At 44.1% G+C, this 24,198-nt stretch overlaps 1 protein-coding gene across 25 annotated transcripts in view; it reads right to left on the bottom strand.

Annotated features, from left to right (window-relative positions):
* The window catches only part of ERC1 (ELKS/RAB6-interacting/CAST family member 1), a 266,710-nt gene that overhangs the window by 26,843 nt on the left and 215,669 nt on the right, over window positions 1-24,198 (bottom strand). For 20 of the 25 annotated variants that reach the window (XM_081594049.1, XM_081594055.1, XM_081594053.1 and 17 more), the window contains one exon: window positions 14,151-14,249. In XM_081594049.1, the coding sequence (XP_081450175.1) occupies window positions 14,151-14,249 (99 nt within the window). Of the gene's footprint in view, window positions 1-12,456; window positions 12,523-14,150; window positions 14,250-24,198 lie in introns of those variants that run through there. The other 5 variants (XM_081594066.1, XM_081594064.1, XM_081594063.1 and 2 more) reach the window with 1 other exon arrangement.

Raw genomic sequence — 24,198 nt, 5'->3', positions numbered from 1 at the left:
ATGGATCCCCTGCATGTTTTTGGTGTGGTGGTCCTTACTCATCTTTAATCCTAACAAACTGAAGACAATTGTGCATTCCAGAACAGCCTTCTTCTGTCTTATGCATCTGCAAGAGAGACGCTGGATAAACACACGCCTCGTGGGGCTGCACCCTCACAATAACCAATAAAGTGAAACTAAGAAGGGTTCATGCTGCACACCTGCATGACCTTCATCAAAAACCAAACTTCACTGTTAACAGTGAAAAACAGGAACATTTCAGCAGCGTTAGCCTGAGTTTGTGCCTAGCTAGAGGGCCACAGTGATTGAAAACAAAAAAAATTTCTTTTGGGGGGAAATCGATAAACTTCTAAAATTTCATGAAAAGTTAAAAGATAACCTAAAGTTAAATGCAGACAAGTTTAGAGCTCCAAGTCTTGACCCCCCAAGTCACAACCATTTTTCATGTGTGTCTACTTCACTCCCCACACAAACTTTACAGAATGGGAAACTGTCTTGCATTCCTCTTCCAAAATAAAAAGTCATGACAAATACAAAAGCCAGAATGACATTCAAAGTGTTAGTCGCTCAGTTGTGTCTGACTCTTTGTGACCCCTGCCAGGCTCCTCTGTCTATGGGATTTCCCAAGCAAGAATACCGGAGCGGGTAGTCATTCTCTTTCCAACCCAGGGATGCAACCCAGGTCTCCTTCATAGAAGGCAGATTCTTTACCGTCTGAGCCACCAGGGAAGCCAGGATGACATTACTTCTACTATAAATATTCACTGTGGGTTTTGAGCATAAGCTGCCTGTTCTCCTTGCTTGGCCCTGCAATAAACGCTCCCTTTGCCTTCACCACAAACTGGTGTCAGTAGATTGGCTTTGCTGCATGCGGTTGAGCAGACCCAAGTTTGGTTTGGTGACACAAGGTCACTGATATGAACAGATGTTAATCAGAAAACTTACTATGTACAAAAATACCTGGTCTAAGAGTAAAAACTCTCCAAAGGTTTCAGATTTAAAGGGTTTTCTGGCTTGTTAAAGCGTAAGTATGTTTAGGAAAACTGGAAAAGGTTACAGGTTTGAAACATGAAAAAAAAAGAAAAAAACAGTGCGAATCATTTACAAACTAAAATGCAATCATTTCCTCTCAGTTTTACAGCTCAGAAATCTGTTGTCAATTTTCCTTTAAGTGCACATTACCACTCCAGCACAACAGAACATCTCCTATTTCCTGATCCAGATATTCTGTACTCAGAGTTGTATGGAGATGGGGAGCGGGGTTCAAAATAAGATGAATCTTGGAATCTGAACCACAGGTCTGCTAACTGCATTGTGCCTATTTACTGGTTATTCAATTAAAACCTACTGTCTCTTATGCAGATCCAGAAATTCCACTTGAACAGAGAGCAGTGTGAGAGGAGGCTCCGGCTGAGCCCACCTCCCTGCGGCCAAGAGCGCAGGTTGAGGTGGGAGGTATTCTAAATTCTTGCTTCAGTACTTGGAAACTTGCAAAATATATGAAAATGAGGTGACTCACCAACAAGAGGACAGTCAGTACATCCAGGTGAAAACGGGGCAGATTAATGGGCAGTAAGTGGACAGAACGCTGCAGGAGGCAGAGAAGCCGGACAAGCCAACCCCTGGAGACGATACCAGGGGATACACAGCAGGCACCCTAAAGAGGCGCTCAGACGGGACACAGAGTCAAGGAAGCACCCACTCTGCGAGACTCAGAGCTGCTAGGAGCAGGTATGTGTTCCAAGATTTCTCTTCCCTGCTCTTTAAATAAAGATGGGAAAGAAGCAGCTTCAATTTAGTTCTTGGCTTGAGGCTTGCCTCTTCACAATAAATTATTCTAGTAAACAACGTAGGGGATAAATACTTGAGCGCGCGTGTGTGCGCGCGCACATCGATGTATACATACTTTACATGACTCTCCCACAGTAAAGTTGCAGGGCTGTATACTAATGAATGTCCAATTATGGGGAAAATGTCTGGGCATGGGAGAGGAAACGAGGCAAAAGAGGGAGAAGCTCACACTCTTTGAGCGGGTGAGCCAGCTGAAGGCGGGTACTGAACTTCACAGGAAAAACCAGGTAGGCAGCCGGCCACGGGCAAGAACAGCGGCCTCAGCTCCTTGTGAGTCTGCGCGCACACCATGTGCCCACATCAACTCCCACCCCGCCGGTCCTCTGGGGTCTGAAGTCCAGCTCCTGCTGGGCTACTGCTGTGGTCAAGGACTTCTTGGCTTATTACACGTTTACAAGACAAGAGGGATGGGTCTCAGAAACAACAACATGCTTGTTGCCTGCTGGGCGGAACATGGTGACGACCTCATCAGGACACTTCGTTTTCTTCTCTAACCTTTGGGAGCGAAGGGAAGGCACGAAAGGCTGACCTAGCTAGGGTCCCGATGAGTCACCAGAGAGGAGCGTCTAGGTCACAGGGCACCCAGCCACTCGGTCTGCCTCATGGTCCACAGGAAGAGAGAGAAGGAAAGAGGCAAGCGCGGTTATCTAGTGACTAGATGTGACAGCTCATCTGTCAAGGGCTCCCAAGTGGAGGCCAGGCTCTGGAGACTCTTCTGTGATGGGCAGTTATTTCGAGGCCAGGTTAAAAGGACAGGTGTGTGTGTGTGTGTGTGTGTGTGTGTGTGTGTGTACGGGTGTGTGTGTGTGTACGGGTGTGTGTGTGTGTACGGGTGTGTGTGTGTGTGTGTGTGTGTGTGTGTGTGTGTGTAGTTATTTCGAGGCCAGGTTAAAAGGACAGGTGTGTGTGTGTGTGTGTGTGTGTGCGCAGTTATTTCGAGGCCAGGTTAAAAGGACAGGTGTGTGTGTGTGTGTGTGTGTGTGTGTGTGTGTACACACGGAGGAGCTGGAGGAGCAGACACAAGCGATTTCGCCACCAGTCCCACGTGATGGTAGCACCAGTATAGGTGCCAGCGTCTCCAGCTGAAAGCTCCTGACCACCCCGGTCCCCGAGGGTCCCTGTGCCCTCTGGCGCCTCATCATACAGGAAGCTGGGCTGGGAGGGTACAGGAGGGAGGGAGGGTTCCTATAGCCTGGAAGGCAGGGGAAGACGGAAATGTATCTGCATCCCTGTGTACACATCAGAGACGAGTATCCGTGCTGTCAGAAATGAGCTACATACTGGCATTGAATCTCCCGATGCTGAAGCCGGAGAGAGCCAGGACATGTCCTGCGACAGGTCAGAAGCATCTGTGACTCGGCGTGTGTAAGGACGCACCTGTACACAACCTGTAGGGGCAACGGGGGGCCAGGGGGCAAGACAGGGAGAAAGACCTGTGCACAATGGCCCTGAGCCCGTATTTCAGCTCGAGGACAGCTCAGGACCTGCTTGACAGAGAGGCACAAAACACTCCAGGACATCACCCACCAGCCCTTCAGGGACAGAGAACAGCAAGGGGGGTGGGAGCCTCAGGGTGGGGCCTTCACCCCTCCAGGCTGAACCAGCGCCCCGCTTCCACCTGCTGTTCTGCCTGTGTCCTCGTCCCCCCTCCACGTCCTCCCACCCCTGCCATCACATGGAGAATCTCCTCTCTGTCCACACACACCAGAAATGTCATGAATCTGAGAACCCAAGCAGGATCTTGGCGGCTCTAAGCAGTCCTGCCTGGACTTGGGTCTGCAACAGTCAATCAGGAAATCATCCTGAAAATGCAAATTCTTTCTGAAAATTTTATACACCATGAACAAATCCCATGGATTAACGATTTCCAGACATCACCCCCTTCACCTTGGGAGTCATCCAGGCTTTGGGTGGAAGAAAAAGATTTGAGAAAAACAAAAATTAGGAAGACTGTTTTCCGTTATGTTTTTCCCTACCCAGTTTTTCTATTTGAGAATAAAACCTCCCGCACAGTCACTGAATTAATCTCTCCTCCCCTTCTTCTCTGTTAAAATTCTTTAGCACACACAAACTCTGATAGACATCACCATTTCTAGTTGCTGAGGTTTAAGCAAAGCTTTATTATCTGAGGATACACAAGTGACTATAACAAAAGAGGCTCAGCACAGAAACCTGCAAGTTGTGACTGATATTATACAAGGTAACAGCCAGGGTTACCTTTATTTTCTTGGGCTTCAAAATCACTGATATGGTGACTACAGGCATGAAATCAAAAGACACTTGCTCCTTGGAAGAAAAGCAATGACAAATAGACAGCATATTAAAAAGCAGAGACATCACTTTGCCAACAAAGGTCCGTCTAGTCAAAGCTATGTTTTTTTCCAGTAGTCATGAATGGATGTGAGAGCTGGACCATAAAGAAGGCTGGGCACTGAAGAACTGATGCTTTTGAACTGTGTGGTGTTGGAGAAGACTCTTGAGAGCCCCTTGGACTACAAGGAAATCAGTCCTGAATATTCATTGAAAGTACCGATGCTGAGGCTGAAGCTCTAATACTTTGGCCACCTGATGCAAAGAGCTGACCACTGGAGAAGACCCCGATGCTGGGAAGGATTGAGGGCAAGAGAAGAAGGGGACAACAGAGGATGAGATGATTGGATGGCATCACTGACTCGACAGACATGAGTTTGAGCAAACTCTGGGATGTAGTCAAGGACAGGGAAGCCTGGCATGCTGCAGTCCATGGGGTTGCAAAGAGTTGGATACGACTTAGTGACTGAATAACAACAATATTAACCTTCACTATTTACATGTTGTCTGTGGTGGGTTCCCTACTTCATGAGCAGAGCTGGCTAAATCTGACAAAGGGTACAGATGACAAAGGATAAAACATTTACCCTCTGTACCTTTACAAAAAGGTCTGCCAATCCCTAAAGCAGACCTATTCCAGGTAACAGGTGAATATAATATTAGAAAGGAAATGCTTACAATCTTCTCAGATTATTTAAGAAGTAAATAATTATAGTTAAAATTTCAATTCATAATGAATATTACTGCTATCAATAGTAATATCAGGGGCTTCCCAGGTGGCACAGTGGTAAAGAATCTGCCTGCCAATGCAGGAGACACAAGAGATGTGGGTTTATCTCTGGGTCGGGAAGATCCCCTGGAGAAGGGAATGGCAACCCACTCCAGTACTCTTGCCTGGAGAATTCCATGGACAGAAGAGCCTGGTGGGCTAGAGTCCAGGGGGGGTCACAAAGAGCCGGACATGACTGAGCACAAGCTCAACAGCAGTTTTGTTGGTTTGTTTGTTGCTGCTCAACCAGCAGTTAGCTGGTTGTTTTAAAGAAACACACAATTTGCTTCCTATCGCCCAATGCCAATAAATTTATGTAGCTTCTTTCCTTTCAAAAAATAGTAATATCAACACGAAATAAAACACTGGCTGAATAGAAAACTGGATGTGGCAACGGGTATAACCGGAAAATTCAGAGGGCTGGTGTGTCTCTGGCTTGCTCCCCTCCCACCCACCTTCTACCGGTTGCCACGGCACATGAAGGCCATGGTGATTCACCCCGAGGGCAGCCCCAGGCTCGTGGCTTGTCACTTACCCCGACACCTGTGGAGGGTGACGGTAAGTCCACCTATTCTTTGACATTCCTGCCCTCAGAAAGTGAAGTCTGAGATGCTCTGCCCTACTCCACGCCTGACGGTCTCGGTGACTCGCCCTGAAGGAACACGACGCAGTAGAGGTGGGCGTGTGTGACTTCCGACTGCAGGACGTAAGAGTCATGGTGGCTCTTTGCCGCCTTCTCTTCATTGCTCACTTTGGGTCCATATGGAGAGGAACTGAAGATTCCCACCAGTGGCTGGCATGGACCGTGAGTGAATATGCACCCACGTGGGCTCTGGCTCCATCGAGCTTTAAACTACAGACCCAACTGACATCCTGCCTGCAGCCCCAGAGACACTCAGGCAAGAGCTACCAAGCCAAGCTGCTCCCAAATTCATGACCCGAAGAAAACACTGAGATAACAGAGGTGTACTGTTTTTTAATGCTGCCAGGTTCTGGGGTAATGCGTTATGCAGAAATAGAGAATTAATTCCAGTAAGATGGATGAACCTAGGGCCTATTATACAGAGTGAAGTGAAGTAATTCATTAATAGAGAAATAGAGATACAGCCCTCAGCAGCACCCACAGGGAACCACCGAGAGGTCACCAGATTCACACGATAACTGCGTGGCACACGCCTGCTGTGCTTAGTTGCTCAGTCGTGTCCAACTCTCTGCGACCCCATGGACTACAGCCTGCCAGTACCTGCCCCTTCCTCTGTGACCCTCGAGTCTCTGGTGCAGACCTGGGTTTTTCTACTGCACCTCGGATAATCATTTTTTCTGTTGTTCAGGATTTGTTTCATAGTCCTGAGACGTGTATTTCAACCCACCTACCTAGTGTAGTGTAGGTACACGGGAAGACTCCCAATAAATAAATAGTTTTGAGCTAATTTTCTCATTTCAATACATTTTAAACCAAACGATAAAAACCTCAGACCACACTTGCGGACTTATTCTGTGTACCTTTGGACCCAGGAGTCAGTGGCAGGAGAGTGGATGGAGAATGTGTATTTTAATTTGTAAAAACGTGAAGTCAAGGATAAACAGCCTGGTTCAATTCTGGAGGATGTCACAGTATGAACACTAGATTTTAAATAGTGACCCACCAACAAGTGACTATGAGAATGTAAACATTTAAGAGGCTTTCGTTTAATACCCAAAATGCCTTAAGAAAAAGCTGAGTAACTTATAGTCACATGAAAAGGAACCCAGACAGTGTCAGAGAATTCTGGGCTTGCCAAATCTCTCCTCAGGCAGAAAGTCTGTGATTCTAGTCTTGAAACTGAGGAAGAGAGGGAGGTATATGGTCCATGCTATCTTTCAATGAGAAGACATGAAGTCTCACTAACAAGTGGTTTGCCTTAAAACCTGAATTTTCACCAAAAAGAACCCAGCCATCTGTTTTGAATATTTTAAAGACTAAGCCTCTATTTGAGCTGTGCTTTGATCTGCTAGGATAATAGGAAGACAGTGATACAGTCCAGCTACACCTCAATCAAGTGCGTGCATTTAATTCATCCCAGAAACACCGACCGCCAGGCCCAGCTGCAAGCTTCAACCTCGTCATTGCAGGACCAGGAGGAAGGACAGAGACATCAAGGGGGAATGGCTTTTTTGTTTTGGTTGATGATGCATTTTTGGGTTCAAGAAAATAGTCCTTTAACCCAAAACAGACAGTAATCCTAAAGACAGAGAGAAATGTATAGAAAATAACAAATTAGGGAGAAGCTGAGGACAAGTTAATGAAAGAAATACTGCAGAACCCTATTGTAACACGACTGTTGTTTAATAGCTCAGATAAGATGCGAGTCAGATCACATCCTCCAAAACATAACTCTATAAAATAAAAACATGATGTAATAGGCAAGCGTGAGGGCTGTCTCCTGGAAGTGGTATTAAAAGGGGTCTCGTCACATGTTAGCTGAGGGGTAGGTGATAAATTTGACAGTATATCCTAGAAGGTGGGCTAGGAACTGACTGGGACCCCCCACACATGAACTGTGTCAGATCACAGGATGATCTGTTAGGGTACAGAACTGTGGTTCAGTCGCTAAGTCAAGTCCGACTCTGCGACCCTGTGGACTGCAGCCCGCTAGATTTCCCTGTCCTTCACTATCTCCCACAGTTTACTCAAACTCATGTCCACTGAGTCAGTGATGCCAGATGCCACCCAACCACCTCATCCTCTGTCACCCCCTTCTCCTCCAGCCCTCAATCTTTCCCAGCATCAGCGTCTTTTCAGGGTACAGAGTAAATTAAAAGTTTAAAAATACCTACTACACATGCATGAAACTTCCAGTACATGCAACTTTACTTTAGGGCAAAAGCTCCCCAGTTGTTTCTTTCAAAAACTATTTATTGAGCTCTGCAGGGTCTGCCCAGAGGACTGTGAAAAACAATTAGGATGTGAAGGATTTTATTTTGCATGAAGTGCAAGGATATTTTTATTATCCAGGGAGAATGTCTGAGTTACAAATAAGGCCACAAACAGGAAGAAGAGGGCACGTCCTCATTAGTCAAATGCTCCTAACTGTTAAGGACCCATGTTCCAGAGATGTTTAAAACTCTGCAATTTTCAGTTTAAGAAATAAATCAAGTAAGTCTCAGGACAATGTCACCTTAAATCATTCAGCAGAAACTATAAAAATGTAGGGGGGAACCTATGGAACACTGTAAAGTGTGTCTTAAAACTACACTGAAAGGTCTCTCCCCAGAGTAGTTACAACTTGATCACGTGACCCGAGAGGCCCCTGCCTCACTGAGCTCAACGTGATCACCAAGTCCCTCAAGAATTACTCAGGGCGTCTGTGTCGAGGCAGCCTGCAAACCATCCTCAGGTGCGAAAACTTCAGCAGGAAAAGGCACCTGCCACCGTAGATGGTTCTTAGAAGCCGATGGGATCTGACTTAAGGTCTGCGGCTGACCTCCTGCGGGGACACCTGGTGGAGGGAGGGTCTACACTGCTGCTCAGGCAGGATGGGTGTCATCAACAATTCAGAGATTTCGAAAAGAGGACATTTCTCTTGCTGCAGGAAAAATGAATTAAGGACTGTGCGTGACTTGTGCAATGAGAGGAATGTTACTGTATTAGGCGAGAGGAGAAATCTATGAAGTAAACAGTAGCATCAGAGGATCCTGTGAACCCTAGAAGGTTTTAATCACGATCACTACCAATATCACACAACCCTTGACTGAACACTTCCTGGGTGCTGGGCCAAGGGCTAAGTGCACTGAGTATGTTCGTACTTGTAACCCCACCAGGACCTTCGCTGTAGGTTTCATCACTGCCACTTAGCAGATGGGAACCTGATGCCTGGAGGAGAGGTGAAGTGACTCGAGGGAAATTCCATAGCTACTGAGCTCAAATTAGTTCGAGAGGCAAAGCATGTTATTTAACACCAAACTAAACAGCCATAAAATAATATACCTGCCATACAAGGGACACAAAAGAAAACATGTTTTGTCAGTTTCACAGGTGGGATATAACAGAGAAACTACAAAAGGCAGGATAAATAAAATCAGAAATGAAAAAAGAGGGATTTCCTTGTTGGTCCAATGGTTCAGACTCTGCGCTCCCAATGCAAGGGGCCTGGGTTGGATCCCTGGGTCAGGGAACTAGATCCTAAATGCCGCAATGACCAGTTCACATGCTGCTACTAAAGGCCCTGCATGCCACAATGAAGATGGAGGAGCTCGAATGCTGCACTTAAGACCTGGCTAAGCTAAATACATAAATAAATATTTAAAAAATAAAGAAATGAGAGAAGAGACTGAGAGAGTATCAGTTATAACTGATACTAAATATAAGAATTATGAGGCTACTATGAACAATTACATTTCAACAAACTGGACAACCTAGAAACAAGTTAATTCCTAGAAACATATAACCTACCACATCTGTATCACAAAGAAACAGAAAATGTCAACAGTCCAATGACAAGTAAGGGAAATGAATCAGTAATTAAAAACTTCTTAAGAAATAAAAGCTGAGGAAAAGCTTGTTTCACTAGTGAATTCTATGAAACATTCCAAGAAAAATTCACACCAATCTTTTGAAAACTTTTCCCCCAAAATACAAGACCAGAGAACTCTTCCACATTCATTTTGCAATCTGGTATCACCTGATACCTAAACCAGAAAACAAGAAAAGAAAATGACATGCCAGTATCTCTGCTGAACACAGATGGAAAAGTTCTCAACAAAATGTTAGCAAACTAAATTCAGCAACACATTAAAAGGACCATTTGCCATGATCAAGTGGGATTTATTCTAGGGATGCAAGGATGGTTCCACACCTGCGCTGATGGTTGACATCAGTCTGTGTGAAATACCACAGGAACAAAATAAGGATAAATGTTACATAATCATCTCAATAGTGCAGAAGAAGCATTTGACAGAACCACATCCACTTACTAAAAAAAAAAAACCTCTCAATAAAGCAGAAAGAGAGGGAAATGGAAAGATAGTCTGCTCTCATGGAGTTAAAGAATTAATATTGTTAAAATGTTCCTACTACCCAAAGCAATTTACAGATTCAATGCAGTCCCTACCAGAACTCCAATGGTATTTTTCACAGAAATAGAGCATTCTAAAATTTGTATGAAACTGCACTGGGGCCTTTTAAGACCCTAAACGTGGTGGGGTCTGTAAATGTGTGAAAATGTGGTGTACATGCAGCTGACCCTTTAACAATGCAGGGGTTAGGGGCACTGACCTTGTGCATGCTCAAAAGTCTGTGTATAACCCAAGAGTCGGCCTTCTGTACCTGCAGTGCCTGTGTGTCCCTCATTCCGTACCTGTAGATTCAGTCAATGGTGACGGTGCAGTACTGTAGTATTTACGATTGTAAAAATTCCATGCATAGGTGGACCTGTGCACTTCAAACCTGTGCTGTTCAAGGGCCAACTGTACACACACACACACACACTCTGAGTAATACTACTCAGCCATAAAAAAGAAGAAAATTCTGCCATTTGTGACTACACGGATGGACCTTGAGGCCATTATGCTTAGTGAAATGACTCAGAGAAAGACAAGCACTGCACAATCTCATTTACATATGGAATCTAAAAAAAAAAAGCCAAACTCATAGATATAGGGAACAGATTTGGTGGTTGCCTGTGGTGGGGTTTGGGGGTGGGCGAAATAGGTGAAGGGGGTCAAAAAGTGTAAACTTTTAGTTTAAGATGATAAACATGTCCTGGGGATATAAAGCATGGTGTGTACGGTTAATAATACTCCACTGTATATTTACATGCATGCTCAGTGGTGTCCGACTCTTTGCAACCTCATGGACTGTAGCCCGCCAGGCTCCTTTGTCCATGGGGATTCTCCAGGTAGGAATACTGGAGTGGATTCCTCCTTCAGGGGATGCCTTCTTCCAGGGGATTTCCTGACCTAGGGATCGAACCCGCGCCTCTTATGTCTCCTGCACTGGCAGGCAGGTTCTTTACCATTAGTGCCACCTGGGAAGCCCCACTTGCTAGGAGTTCGATTCTCTCCACAGGGAGGATAGAGGCTCAGGACCTGTGGGCCCTGTTTCCTCTGACACCATCAGGTCTTCTCCTACGGCTAGCAAAAGGGTCAGCAATCCAAACCCAGCCCCCTTCCTGCATGAGGGGAGGGGCACCCTGCTCGGGAGGCATGGAAGCGCCTATGTTCTCCCAGGACAGACAAGGAGGCTTTGCTCTAGGTGAGGGGCCTGGTGATTTCCACCCGACTCTGGCACAGCCCCCCGAGGCTCCACGTTGACAATCCCGCCCCTCGTGGGGCGCAGTATAGACCAAGAGAACCAGCGCGCTGACGCGCTCAGCCTCAGCTCTGTCTGGCAGGCAGCATTCCAGCCCCAAGAGCTTCCTGGCTGGCAGTGTGTGTTTCAGCTTCTTCCACGGCCTCAGGGTGAAGCCACGTGGAAGGTTTCCCATCTTCACAAAGCACGCTCCTTGCCATGACTTACCTCATCGTTCTCCTCGGCTGTGTCTGCCTTGAGAGCTCTACACCACCCGTGTGATTTTAAAGGGGGGGTGGGGTAACACCGAGACACAGACTTCTCAGGGAGAACTGACCTCAGCGGAGCGAGATGGCCAACAAGCACGGGCAGTGAATCCAGGGGGTGCAAGGCCATCAGGATGTGTGAACTTATTCATCATCGTTATTATTTTTTCTAAGCAAAGGATTTCCTCAGTCAAACCTCCAGGGCATCAGATCAAAGAGAGAGGCTGACACAGCTGGACCGCATTTTCTAGCCAATTGGCCGGTAAAGCAGAATCTAGACAGTGTCCTGGCAACTGTTTGACACGGCAGCAACCCACAGAGGAGGGGAGAGGAACTCTGGAGACCGACTCTTTATTCAAAAAGTCTTGTATCGCTTCTTCACCTTTCTTTCTGTTTAAGATAGTTTGGGAGCAATGTCCAAGCCCCAGGGGACTGTCCCGGGTGGGCACTATGGAAGAAGCACTGGCCCTGAGAATCCAGAGCATTCTTTTATACACAGAAACTAAAGCTTTTAGTCCATAGTGCAGGTTTTCTTTTTTTTTAAAGACTATATATTATTAATTATCATAAAAAGTACATCCCAAACCTACTGGCAGATTATCTGATTGATTTCTTCTATTTCCAGTTTGATGTGAGTCACTACAAACCTTACCAGGACACTGTAAAATCATGCCAGAGTGAGTAGTTTATACATAACAACAGGAGAAATTTAGCTACACGCCCTGGAAGTTCTTCCAAAAATGTACAAAAAGAAACAACAAAAGTGACTATTCACATACAACAAGGAAAAAGAAAAAAAGCCACAGAACCCAAACCCCGCGATGTCACAAGCGAGTGATACACACGGGAACCAGGTGAGATGAGAAAGCAGAGAGCAAACCAAGGACTCAGTGAATTACAGAGAAACAGGACGTGAAATGATTGTGTGGAAGGAAAAAAAAAAGTGAAGGCAAACAGAACACATTGCTGTAGTTCAGGAAAGCTGTTCTCACCGTTCTGAACAAAATGGCTGCACTAAGAGCGAGTGGGGGCTACGCCCAGATGCCCTCCTCCTCATCCTACGGGGAGGACGCAGGGCCCAGAGCAGCGTGGGGACGAAAAAGAGCTGGTTAGTATTCAAGACGGAGACACAGGCATGATGCAGCCGCAGAGAACAGTCTCTCGGCTCCCGACCCCCCACACCAAGCTCTGACTCCCTTTGTCCCTGCGCTTCCAACCTCCCCACCTTCTTGACACGCTCTTGTCTACTGGGCAAAACGACCAAGCTGGAGGCTTTTCTTTATTCTTCCTAAACCCTTCCCCATTCCTGTTTGCCTCCCGCTCCCCCCAGGCATCCAATCCTGGTATTTATTAGCAAAACCTGTTTCAAGGGAAAGCTGTAATCCTCACCCTATGTGTGTGCTCAGTTGTTCAGTAGTGACCGACTCTGTGTGACCCCATGGACTCTAGCCCGCCAGGCTCCTCTGTCCATGGTGTTTCCCAGGCAAGAATACTGGAGGGGGTTGCCATGCCCTCCTCCAGGGGATCTTCCCGACCCAGGGATCAAACCCGAATCTCCTGCAATTGCAGGCGGGTTCTTTACCACTGAGCCTCTGGGGAAGCCCCCTAATCCTCATGCTACATAAACTGGCATAAACTTAGTTCCAGGTATCAAGAAACAGTCAGAGAAAAGCAAATGGCTTCTTGGCAGGGACAGACTGCTGCCATTGGGCAGACAGCTCTCCGCTTTGCCTACATCAAAGATTGCACTCTTTCCCTCTAAAGTATAAGCCGCCTCTACGGGCTTAGTGAATGTCATCATACAATGATTATAACCTTCTAAACCTTAGAGAAAACCCTGCATTTTCGATATTACTGTGCTTTCATGTGCAATGTTTTCTCTTCATCACCTAAGAAGGAGCTATGCTATCATCTAGAGGAGGGGCTTAGTGGGGGAGTTCCTCTGGACGCTTCGATCATATGGATGTAATTACTTAACTATTATTTTTCTCCCTCAGCTGTGTATGTTAAGATTGAGTGTGATGGAGATGTTGAAATCTGATTTTTGGCAATGGGATATGAGGTAATCTGTTCACTACTCTCCCCCATCCATCATATTCAAGATCTTGGGAGAGTTCCCTTCTTCCTGAAGAACTGGCGCTGGATATGGCTCCCTTCAGGCTGACTCGGTGCCTCTTTTGCATTCATGAGGAGCTGAAGGCAACAGTTCAAGAAGGACATAGATGGAGAGGTCCACCAAGGAGACAGGGACGAAGAAACTAAGTTTCAACCTCCCTGTTTAACAGGTGATGAGCAGAGATTTTCAAATCTGCAGTTAAATACTGATTACTGCTACACTGAGTTATGTGTGTCTCACTGAGCTTACATGGAAAGTTTTCTTTTTCTACTGAAGCAGGACCAATACAAATTAGTGAGTTTCTATGAGAAGATTAAATTTTTTTTCTCATCTGAATTTAAGGATTCTTTAGTGTTCCTTTCAAATCTGTTGGGTAACTCCTCTTAAAATACTCAGAATCAGGCACCACCTTCCTATACAGAAATGGACTCTGTATTTAGAAAAAAAGTTTTCAGAAACTGATTATTTTTATTTTTCTAACTTGTACCCCAGAGTCTGTAACACGCTACTACAAAATACATCAAAACAAAAGCACGCTGGTTTTTCAGAAGACAACCGAAATAGCCTTACCTGGTCTGGGGAGGGTTTGTGATTGGTTTGACCGGAATGGGAGGATCTGAAGTGGTCGTCCTCGTAATTGTCGGCCATTAGCTTCATTCGATTTTGTGTCTAGGAGGAAATGATTCACAAGGTCAAGCTCAGGCAAAATCTCTATGACACACGGTACAGTAACAAGCACCTTAAAAATGTACCGAGAAAGAGTATAACGAATCCTGTCTGAAATAAATCAAACATAGGATTTCTGAGGATACTGGGTGGTGGTGGTGGGGAAGCTCAGGCACTGCTACACGCTGAACTGTGCCCCCTCAAAACCCATGTTGAGGTCGTAAGCCTCACATGCCTCCACGCGTATGGAGGCAGTCTTCGGGAGGTGACTGGGGGAAGTGAGGTGATCAGGGTGGGGCCCTGATCTGACGGGACTCTGGCCTTCTAAGAAGGGGAAAAGGACTCAGTGGGGAGGGGGCTTCCGGGAGCCATGAGGAGGACTCGCATGGGAACTGGGTCGGCTGGCACCTTGACCTTGGATTTCCCAGCCTCCAGATGGGTGAGAAAACAAATTTCTGCTGTTGAAGTGACTCAGTCTGTGGTATTCTGTTACAGCAGCCCAAGCAGGCTAAGATAGGTGCCTAAACTGGCAAGGAATTCTGGACGGAAGAGTAATTTCCTTAAATTAAGCACTTTGTGCAGTGCCTGTTTTTATTTTTTAAAATAAAGAGTGGATGACACCACACATGGGAGAGAACGCTGTGACCCTATTTTTTCACTTCGTGCTGGGCAGGACCCATCTTGCCAGGTTACTGTGAGAGTTACTCATCCTTTTTAACAACTATTCCATTTGGGGGAGATGTTATTTAACACACGGACCATAAACACTGGAGGAAAAGTTTCCTTATCTGTAAATGAAACGATTATATACCGAGAAAAATCCACAGAATCATCTGAAAAATGATTACAACTTACGATAGAGTTCAGTAAGGTGATCAGACAGAAGCTACATATTAAAATTCAATGATATCATCATTTTCTTTATATCATCAGTAAACAATTCAGACTTTGGAAATGAGCTGAAGATTCTGAAATCCTTCTCTTCAGTCCTAAGACTGGAAGGGGATTACTCTCTCATGGCCTCTCCTCCAAGTTCACCAGAATGGAGGAGCAGATTGGATTCTATGTGGTTGGTTAACTTAAGCCCTAAGTGAATGCATGTACACACACACACACGTGTGTGTGTATATATATATATATATGTATACATACATACATACATCTATAAAACATTTTAGAGAATTTACTTTGCAGAGCAAGCAATTTAGAAAATCCACAGAACCCTGTGCATATGATCAATCAGTAATATTGTTAAAACTTGAGGTTCTGAAAGCATTAAAAATACATTTGCTAATGTTATATGATTCAAAATTGTTCACTGTAGATAATTTAAAACAGAGAAAAAAAATTACCCCTAAGTCCCTCTAACCAGTGATAATCATTATTAATATTTACGTGAATCCGCTCAGTCTCTTTCCTATGAACATAAATAGTAGCATGTTCTGATTTATTCTTTGCTTTTGCTATAATGCAGTATTTTAAAATTGTGATTATCGTGCAGTATATTTTGACATCTGGTAGGACATGTCCTTCTTCACCAATTCTGCTTTGTCAAAATCTGATTGGGTATCTTTAAAATACTTTATTTTCTCGGTAAATGTAAGACATTTAGTCTAGTTCCATAAAAAAGTTTGCAGAGATTTTTCTTTGGTATTTTTTTCACATAATGATGCCTAAGCAGGGGCTTTAGAGCCAAACTGCCCAGGCCTGGATTCTAGTTCTGCTTTTTACCAGCCAGCTCAGCTTGGGCAAACTGCTCACATGCTCTGAGCCTCAGTTTCCTCTCCTTTAAAATGTGCATAGCAATACCTTCTCCCCATAAGACTGTTGTGAGGATTAACCAACTGAGTTACTAATACAAGCTCTTACAAGGGCACCTGGCATAAAATCAATACCCAACTAATTTTAGCTATCCCCATTATTATGAACATTCCATGTCATTAAATATTATTCTAAAAATCTACTCTTGAGAGTCCCTTGGACTGTAAGGAGATCAAACCAGTCAATCCTAAAGGAAATCAACACTGAATATTCTCTGGAAGGACTGTGAATTCACTGGAAGGATGCTGAGGCTCCAATACTTTGGCCATCTGATGTGAAGAGCTGGCTCACTGGTAAAGACCCTGATGCTGGGAAAGATTGAGGGCAGGAGGAGAAGGAGACAGCAGAGAATGAGATGGCTGGTTGGCATCAACGACTCAAAGGACATGAATTTGAACAAACTCCAGGAGATAGTGGAGGACAGGAAAGCCTGGTGTGGTGCAGTCCATGAGGCCCACAAAGAGTCAGACATGACTCAGAGATTGAACAACAACAAACTCTAATTTTAACCGGCTGCACAGTGTTCAGTTGAATGGAAGCTTAATGAGCCCCATACTGTTGGGCACTTGGGCTCTCTAGATTTTTACTGAAAAACAATATACATACATTTGTAGCCAATTCCTCCCTCCAGGATATAATGATAGCAGAGAAAATCCTTATCAAAAAATTGTCTGTGATATCAAATTTCTTTTCTGAGACGACTTAGAGTGACCTCGAAAACATGCAGGGAAACGTTTCTCACGTCACGTGGTGCTGCATGACCGATGGAGAGCCTTCTGCAATGAGGGAGGGAAGAGCAAAGGGCAGGGGCATATCAGAAACACCTCCACATCAACTTTAATAGGAACGTGCGGCAGAAGCACACTTGAACAGTTATTACCTTAGAACGTGACACACAATCTTGAAGGCCTGATACCCAGCGGGAGTTTAGAAACTTAGAGAAGAACTGATAAAGCACACGCAAATCCCCTTTCAGGGCAGGATGTATCTCAAGTATCTCTGAGGCAGGAGACTGAAAGCCTCCGGGAAGAACTGATCATAGGAAATAGATAAGACCAAAGGTTACTTATTTCATGTAAGCGAATGAAGAAGTAGTTACACAAATGTCTCCATTTCTGAAAGACTTGAGGTGTATCCAAGTTGAGCCAGGGTTCCCAGGCCTAAGGTTCATTAATTTGGTGTGAAGTCTGTTCCCTGCACAGACAGAGGCTTAGTGCTAAGCACCCGACAACTCACAGAGTAGTAGATGTTACACAGACCCTATAAACGACACTGTTCTCAAGGAGCTCTTGTACTGCTCTTCTTAAGATAAGCCAGCAAGCATGAAAGGTGCTTTACAGCCAAATATCTTCCCTCCTGAACCATGCCACGTGCCTGCACAGACAGCTGGACTCCCTTGGTCCCCTGACATGAAGAATAAGATTGTTTGAAGGAGTAAAGAGAGGGGGAAAAAAAAGATGGGAAGAAACTTGCTGAAATAAACTTTGTAAGCCATAAACGTGTACCTCTGTATACAGTTACACATACCCTCCCAGGGAATTCCCTGGTAGCTCAGTCAGTAAAAAACCTGCCTGCAGTGCAGGAGACCTGGGTTCGATCCCTGGGTTGGGAAGATCCCCTGGAGGAGGAAATGGCAACCCACTCCAGTGTTCTTGCCTAGAGAATTCCATGGACAGAGGAGCCTGGTGGGCTACAGCCCATGGGGTCACAAGAGTCAGACATGACTGAGTGACTAAACCACCACCACCGTCCCAGAGGAAAAGGAGCTCCTCCTCTAGACTGCTAACCTTTTCTTCTGAGACTAACATGTCAGTGCTCAGACAAGGTGGTCAGAAATGACACCTCACAGAAAAATATTTCAGTCAGGCTCAGAAACAGTGTATGTTGGTGATCCAAACCCAGGTACTAAAAAATGTTTGAATTCTGATCAGTTATCTGATTGTTCACTAATCTTTGCTTTTTGGCTTGTGAGAAGGCTATTAACCTACCTAAATGAGAAACGCTGGGCTGGAAGAAACACAAGCTGGAATCAAGATTGCCGGGAGAAATATCAATAACCTCAGATACGCAGATGACACCACCCTTCTGGCAGAAAGTGAAGAAGAACTCAAGAGCCTCTTGATGAAGGTGAAAGAGGAGAGTGAAAAAGTTGGCTTAAAGCTCAACATTCAGAAAACTAAGATCATGGCATCTGGTCCCATCACTTCATGGCAAATAGATGGGGAAACAGTGGAAACAGTGTCAGACTTTACTTTTTTGGGCTCCAAAATCACTGCAGATGGTGACTGCAGCCATGAAATTAAAAGACACTTACTCCTTGGAAGGAAGGTTATGACCAACCTAGATAGCATATTTAAAAGCAGAGATTACTTTGTCAACAAAGGTCTGTCTAGTCAAGGCTATGGTTTTTCCAGTAGTCGTGTATGGATGTGAGAGTTGGACGGTGAAGAAAGCTGAGCGCAGAAGAATTGATGCTTTTGAACTGTGGTGTTGGAGAAGACTCTTGAGAGTCCCTTGGACTGCAAGAAGATCCAACCAGCCCATCCTAAAGGAGATCAGCCCTGGGTGTTCATTGGAAGGACTGATGTTGAAGCTGAAACTCCAATACTTTGGCCACCTCATGCGAAGAGTTGACTCATTGGAAAAGACCCCAATGCTGGGAAGGATTGGGGGCAGGAGAAGGGGACGACAGAGGATGAGATGGCTGGATGGCATCACCGTCTTGATGGACATGGGTTTGGGTGGACTCAGGGAGTTGGTAATGGATAGGGAGGCCTGGTGTGTTGCAATTCATGGGGTCGCAAAGAGTCGGACACGACTGAGCGACTGAACTGAACTGAAATGAGCTTTCGAAAGAATAATACTTAGAAATATTCTGAGATATTTTAGAAAACATATAAATAAAACTTAACCTTACTAATTAGGGTTATTTCCAATTATAATTATCTTGAAGAAAGCAGTAAAATGATTTCTGCTTACATTTGTTGAACCTTGGAAATCACTTTATTAATATTATAGTGAATTTCAGTTAAACTTTGTTATATTGGTATTTGATATATAAAATGAAAAAAGCATAATCTCCATTATTTTCAGGTGGGTCAGACTCAGCGTTGGCTATAAACTTCACAAAATTTCAACAAATTACCTTTGCGCTTTAAACTTCATTACATTAAAAAGTATAAATTAGTTATTATTCTTTTAAAATTTTTAAATTTATTTTTGGCTGTGCTGGGTCTTCATTGCTGTGTTAGCTTTTCATTGTAGAGGCTTCTCTTGTTGTGGGGCCAGGCTCAAGAGTGTGTGGGCTCGGTAGGTGCAGCTCCTGGGCTCTAGAACACTCAGTACTTGTGGTGCATGGGCTTAGTTGTTCTGTGGCATGCGAGGTCCTCCTGGACACAGGATCGAACCAGTGTCTCCTGCACTGGCAGGCGGATTCTTTACCACTGAGCCACCAGGGAAGCCCTAGAATTATTCTTGAGTTGTTCATTTATCTTTCTAGCTGGGAAAGTTCCTCTTCCACTGGTTAGACAGCTCTGGAGGGCTCTCTTGGAACAGTGAGGGAAGCAGAGGACAAGAGCTGGATCAGAAGAGAGAACTGTGCTGAATTCAGCCCAACAGCTGTCACTGTCAGACTACCTTCACATCCTATTTTATTTTCTCAACTAGAAGGCAAGCTCTAGAATAGAAAAATGTGTTTCTCACTGATTTTAAAATCTTTTTTCTTTTTGATGTGGACCGTTTTTAAAGCTTTTAGTGAATTCGTTATAGCATGGCTTCTGTTGTTTACCTTCTGGCTTTTTGGAAATGGGACATGTGGGTTCCCCAACTCCCTGACCAGGGATGAAACCTGCATCCCCTGTATTGGTAGGTGAAGTCTTAACCCCTGGACCAGCAGGGAAGTCCCCCGACCGAGCCTGTTTTGCTTTTTAGAGAAACGAGTTTGGTAGTTTAATCATGGTCCTGGTTAGGATCACAATGGGAAAGAAGAACCATCCTGTGTCCTTTATATGTGGCAGACTTTCTGTGTCCTTGGATGTGACATCACTCCTGCATTCTGCTAAATACATGCTAAGCTCGTCTTGTCTGTCCATTTCTTGCTCCAGATATAGAATCAGCCGCTTTACCGAAGAGCTCACTTGGTCAGTGGGACACTCTCACAAACATTTCTGCATTCACCCACCTTTCTCACATGAAAAGCAGAATACTGGCGACTTCCCTGCTGGTCCAGTGGCTAAGACTCTGTTCCTAGTGTAGGGGACCTAGGTCCCACCCCTAGTCAGGGAACTACAAGTGAATTACATCCCATGAACCGCAAGTAAGACACAGGATGGCCGAATAAATAATATTCTTAAAAGTAGAATATTAAATACACTATTCTGCACCTTGCTTTTTCACTTACCAATGTATTTTAGAAGTGGCTCCATCTCTCCCTCCGTTCTGTTAGATGTACTATAACTGATTCAACCAGCACCCACTGCTGGACACCTGGGTTATCTCTACTCTACTGCTATTACAATCACCTGGCACCCACTGTCGGTCACCTGGGTTATTCCCACCCTACTGCTATTACAAACACTGTGGCAAAGACTACAGTAGCACATGCTGGGTTACCCTGCGTAATGTTATTCTGTAACTGTGAAAATGTATCTGTATTTCAGGTAGGAACTTCCCACACCCAGTGGTACTCTAAATCTGCTGGAAATTCTGGCATCTTACTGGGGACCCGGGGGTCCTTCCCAGGGTCATGGTAGAGGAAAGCTTTTCTCATTCACTGGCAGTAAAAGTTTGGCTAAACTGGCCTGGCTTTCCTTCCCCTTGAACAGCACTCCTCTGATGTCCCAGCCCCGGCAGAGGTTCAGTTTCAGTTCCTGGTTCACGTCATCCTCATGTTCCATCTCCATTCGCCGTGGGGACACTAAAACCCAGCCCAACCTGAACTGGTCCCAGCTGGTCACAGCACCCTAGGGCTGCTGCTGGTTTCGTGCACACCGTCTTTGCTTCTGACACCTGCGGACTTCCTCTTCTGCCAATAAGCTCAATCACACATCACAGACTCTGAGAGGGGGTTAAAGCTTAGCCAGTATCTTTAGGTTGGGAACAAAAGCATTTCAGATTCTCTGAATCTGTCATATTCTAATAACCCGTCTGCATGTCTTTTCTTCCCATGGATTGAGTCTGTGAGGGCTGGGACAAGCACTCCTTCACCCATGTGTCAACCCAGTGCCTAGTAAAATCACTAGTACATATGTGCGTGTATACACACATATATCTATATAGTCCTTTTAACACATGTTTGTCAAATTCAAGAAGCTATTTTCTAAGGTTGGTACATTTGGGATTGTATTTTATTATTGTTCCAGCAATGAGTTTTATACTTTGAAAGCTTTTTCTATGAAATGATCTTTATTAAATAATGCTGTTTTCCCATTTGTATTAATTAAAAATAGACATGCTTACCAAACAGAACTTCTCAAAACTATGAAAAATCAAGCATTATTACCACAACGAGTTGTCTCAGCCAAAAGAAAATGGACATTTTAACTAACCAGCAAAGTTTTATATCAAATAAAAACATAACTGCTGCTACTTATAATAGCTTCAAAAAGAACCCCAGAATCCAGGCACTCTGGTTTTCCTAGCTTCACAAAGTTTTTTCCTTTGATCTCCTCGTATACAAATTGATTTATGTAAGCAAAAGGAGAACTTTTGATTACGGATATTCGGGTATTTGTTTTGGTATTCAGGGGATTTTTTTTCTTAAGGCTTCATGTAATCTACCTCTCTCATCTCAAGGGTATTCTTGGCTATGTCACCATTTATGGCTTTAGGCTCATTGGATGTCTATTCTTTCAACATATTCTGTGTTTCCTACCAAAACCCTACTTTTTTCCCCACTCTTGGTAGAAAGCAAAGAAAATAAACACAGCAAACTTTCTATTTGCCTTTTTTAAAAAGGAGCCTAGGTTTTTTCATCTTATTATAATTATTCCTTAGTTCTCAGAAAGGTTTGTGTGGGACTCCTTGCTTCCCCAACAGACAATCACATATTCCTTCCTCCTTAGACACCAGAAAGTATTTATTTATTAATCTTAATACATAGTCCTGCTTATTAGGTACGTCTAACTGTTTCCTATATGCCATGAAGACTTTAACTTTGAACTCTGGAGGGACAGCAGCCTATACTTTCTCTTTTTCAATGAACATTAACATGAAGATAAAGATATATCCAGTGTTTAAAAATTAAAAGATACTTTGTAAGAATTTCTAAGTTTTGAGCGCTGTCCTGTTTCTGGCAGGGCTGTGGTGTGGAACTGTAGCACATCAAGGTAAAAACTCAGAGCCAGATCCACAAAGCCACAGAGTTCCAGGAATGAAACAGCTTGTAGGCCAACTTGCTAAACTGACCCAAACCAGTGTCTGAAATGAGACTATTTAAAACAAAGTGCGATTGAAACTTTATTCTTGATCACTGCCTCACTTTCTAGCACATACTTCTCATCTTTGCAATAAACCTGAAGCAACTCTATTCCAGTTTTAATGTTACCAGCATCATTTCTTCCAGCTGTGTGTATCCTTAAAGAAACAGAAGCCCCACATTTTGCAAAACAACCAGAATATGTAAGGGAATACTAGCCAGATACAGTGAGACTCACCTTCACATCTAAGGAAAGAAGACAATGTAGGCAGTCGTTTTCCGTTATTCTAGAAACCAGTGAACAAAAGTCAGGGTCCGAGAGCATTTACCATAGAGTTTTGTCTACATCAGACCATCTGGGTGGCTAAGGACACAGTTAAAATTTTACAGATATGGGGGCCACAAAAAAAGAGAAGTGACACTAAATTCCTTCACATGTAACAGAAAAGACAGATCCTCTCCATTAAAAAAAAAAATCTTAGATGGTGTCAAACAGAATCTTAAAAAAATCACTTTCTCAAGAATGGTGGCACAAACCACAGCTATCAATTACAATGCATCTTAACCCAACAATTTCATGCTGCAAAGCAGAAAAGTTCAGTATTCTCCCTTCAAACAAGACACCCTTTCCTTAGTAAACACATTTATTTCATGCTTTTTATTAAAAAAATAAAAACATTTCCCTTGTCTGAGGAATAGCTAAGCAGGCAATGGGGTAACCTTCAAAAATTCTAAGCACTTTAAACACACACACACACACAAAAAAAGACGCATTTTAGATAAGAAGGATCAAATTCTTAAAGCAAGAAGTTTTGAGCGAATTTTATGCTTTCTTTTTACAAAATCATGGTCCATGTGTGGAAAAGGAATGAATGGAACTGACTCAGAGTTAACTGTAAATCGTAAACTCACGTGCACGTACACTGAAGTACCTTCAAACAAACCTGGGGATGTGAACGCATTCGGGTTCTTACTGGAAACCACCCACGCTGAAAGCAACGGACACAGGGCCAGACCCTCAGCTCCAGCTTGTCTTCCTGTTCTGAGACCTCATCACAAAAGGATTTCTCTGTACCTGTGTGCGCTCACAAACTTTTATACGTGGTTAAGTTGTTGGAATCAACAAACACTGACCAACGCATTCTAGGTATCTTCTCTAGTCTCCAAAGTTACTTGTGTGTGTGTGAAATTGAGCTGACTAGCTGTTACTCTTTTGTGTAAAGGAAAATAACCCTGATGTTTCTTAAAATCAGGTCTTTCTTAAAAAAAAAAATCTTAATTTAAAAAAGTATGTTAAATGATCTCCTATACTTAAAGCTGTGGAAATACTTCCTTCACTGATCATTTCAACAAACTCAAGTATTTGAAAAACTTTGATTTCTAGAAATAAACAAGAAGTACAGGGCATAGATGGATTCTAATAAGGAATGAATACTCATTAAGGATCATTTAAAAGGAATTAGTGGCTGAATAAATTAGTGAAACTGGACAGCAAACCAGTCAATCCTAAAGGAAAACCCTGAAAGTTCATTGGAAGGACTGATGCTGAAGCTCCAATACTTTGGCCACCTGATGAGAAGAGCTGACCCATTGGAAAGGACCCTGATGCTGGGAAAGACTGAGGGCAGGAGGAGAAGGGAGCAACAGAGGATGAGATGGTCGGATGGATCACTAACTCAATGGACATGAGTCTGGGCAAACTCTGGGAGATGGTGA

This window comes from Giraffa tippelskirchi, chromosome 4, assembly GCF_054371585.1.
Source record: "Giraffa tippelskirchi isolate mGirTip1 chromosome 4, T2T-mGirTip1v1.2.pri, whole genome shotgun sequence".
In the NCBI taxonomy this organism is placed as follows: domain Eukaryota; kingdom Metazoa; phylum Chordata; class Mammalia; order Artiodactyla; family Giraffidae; genus Giraffa; species Giraffa tippelskirchi.
This window is presented reverse-complemented; position numbering and strand designations above follow the sequence as displayed.